The 2,481-nt window shown below is 38.2% G+C and overlaps 1 protein-coding gene across 1 annotated transcript; it reads right to left on the reverse strand.

Annotated features, from left to right (window-relative positions):
- Positions 1 to 432: 432 nt before the first annotated feature.
- LOC112785213 (zinc finger protein ZAT5-like) lies at positions 433 to 2,087 on the reverse strand. Its single transcript, XM_025828662.3, has one exon. It carries the CDS (start codon positions 1,795 to 1,797, stop codon positions 766 to 768), a length of 1,032 nt encoding a protein of 343 aa, XP_025684447.1. The 5' UTR covers positions 1,798 to 2,087; the 3' UTR covers positions 433 to 765.
- Between the last annotated feature and the right edge of the window lie 394 nt (positions 2,088 to 2,481).

Below are 2,481 nucleotides of genomic sequence, written 5' to 3' on the forward strand. Positions count from 1 at the left end.
GGAGAGTGGGAATGTAATGTATGTGGTAGCTATAAGGCCAGAAGTATATGTATGTATGTATGTATGTATGTATGTATGTATGTATGTATGAGTGAGAAACTAAAGAGAGGGAGTGAAAGAAAGAGATCTTTTAGGCTTTATTATAACAAAAAATGAAAAGCACACAAAAGGGAACCTAATCCACGACTTTTGGTTGTGGTGGTGGTTATGCCAAACCCTAGCTACACCTTTGCCTTCCCATGCCACTTCACTCTTGCATATCACTCTCCACTCTTCTAAAAACCATTAGTAATTTCTTTTTTATTCATATTTAAGACTTAGATCTTACACTATTTGTTACGTTTTTTTTTTTTTTGTGGCTTACTTAATTGGTTCAACTGATGAGATATAAGGTTCTCAAAATTATAACTTCCACCTATACTAAAAAATAAATTAAAGGAAAAGAAAAGAAATATATATATAAATAAAAGGAAGATAAATAAAGATGCCCTATCACTCACTTTTCGTGAATGAAAGGCAACCATGAACACTAACTACTTACTTACTCAAAGTATTCCAACTTCAACAAGTAGATCATATTGTCACGTATTTTTTATAATTCAAAATCAAAATGCTCAATTATTAATAAAACCAAAGAATAATTCCAAAGAATCGATAATTAGCTAGGGAATAATGTGTAAATTAAAAATAGTGCTAAGTAATAATAATTCACATTGATCCATAATTGATCAAAATAATAAAAATTCCACCCCTTCCCAACCTGGCCTAATAATGGCAGTCCACCAAAGCCGGAGCAGCTGAGAGCACCATAGATTTCTTAGTTGCCGCGGTGGCAAACTGAAACTTTGGCTCCCGGAGGTCTTCCTCCGGAGCCGGAAGGTTGAGATCCAATTCTAGAATATTTCGAGGCTGAACTTCTACTGTTGTTGTTATAACAGTAGAAGTTGCCTCAATTCTGCTTAGGCCAACATTGGCCTGAGTAGTATTATTGGCGGCTGCGGCCGCTGTAGCCCTATGCCTTCTCATGTGTCCACCCAGTGCTTGGCCGGATGTGAATTCGGAGCCACATATGGAGCACTCGTGAATCTTGTTGGGCTTGTTGTTGTGGAAATGACCTTTTTGCCCACTCCCAAACTGTAGAGAAATTATTGGATTATTATTATTTGGAGGGACAGTTTCAATCTGCTGGCTATGGTCATAATTGGTGTTCATCATAAGTTGCTGCGGTGGTGGGGGTGGCAGTGGAGGTGGCGGAGACGGTGGTGGTGGTTTCTTGTCCTCGGCGGCAGGGATTGTTGTGAGCTTAGGCTTCTTGTGACTCGCTCTATGACCACCCAAGGCTTGAAAGGAAGGAAAGGTTCGGTTACAAGTCTTGCACTCATAAATATAGAAACCAACCTTGTTGTTGTTTATGGTGGCGGTTTCAATCTCCGAGAATTTCCTACTCTTGATTTCAATAATCTTCTTGTTATCATCTTCATCTTGATCATCAATTTGTGGCGGTTTTTGATGAGAATCTCCTCCTCCTTGAGCAAGAAGAATCAAGCAATTAGCCATATCTTCTTCCTCTTGATTCGTTGTGGAAGAAATCGAAAACGAGCCGTGATCATCGCCGCTGCCATGATCCCCGGAAGCGCTAGAACAGCTAGACGCCGCCGTCATGACGGTTGTGCCGCCACACAAAAGCCTCAGCCTTTTGGTCCGTTTTCCCTTGGCTATATGATGGGTAACATCATGATGAACAACATTACAATTATCACTGTTAGTGTTGGAGAAATAGTCTTCCTTGTAATCCATTTCACAATTCAACAGAAATTAAAAGTTATGTTATGTATGTGATGTTATGAGAGTGAGTATAGAGTTATATGTATTTATATAGTTTGGGATTTGAGAGTGAATGTTTGAAGCCGTCCTTGCTCTTTATAACATCTACTTTAAATAGTAGTTTACTTTGCCACCCAAAATCTTCCTTGCGTTTCCAACCTTGCAAGTGTGTGTTACTAACAACAAACTCTTCTTTTTCTTCCCTCTTCCACGCTCTCTTCTTGCCGCGTGCTTTCACGCTCTCATCATCTACCACACTTTTCTCTCCTCTCTTTCTGTTTCACTTCTACTACTACATACATTTTATGTATGTTAATGAACCTAAGCACTGTAACTTGCGACTACAATTATCAATTAATACGTCCTAATAGGTTATTAGCTTAATTAGTAGTTTTGTGGATGGTACAGATCTAGAAGGAAATTAGGTTGAAATTAGAGATAATTATTGTTATTATTAACTATAGTGGCAGATATGAATCTGAATTATTGTTATAATTGTAGGTAACTGAAAAAGTGGATTAAAAAAAAAAACTATGGGAGTTTAAAGAAGAGTTGAAGAAAGAAAGGTTGGTGTTAAGTGTTAGCGTTAAGGGTCGGTTTCACACTCTCTTTTGGTTAGGCTTTAGGCCAAACAGAAGAAAGGGTAATTTAAGTAAC

The sequence above is a fragment of the Arachis hypogaea genome, chromosome 3, assembly GCF_003086295.3.
Source record: "Arachis hypogaea cultivar Tifrunner chromosome 3, arahy.Tifrunner.gnm2.J5K5, whole genome shotgun sequence".
Lineage (NCBI taxonomy): Eukaryota > Viridiplantae > Streptophyta > Magnoliopsida > Fabales > Fabaceae > Arachis > Arachis hypogaea.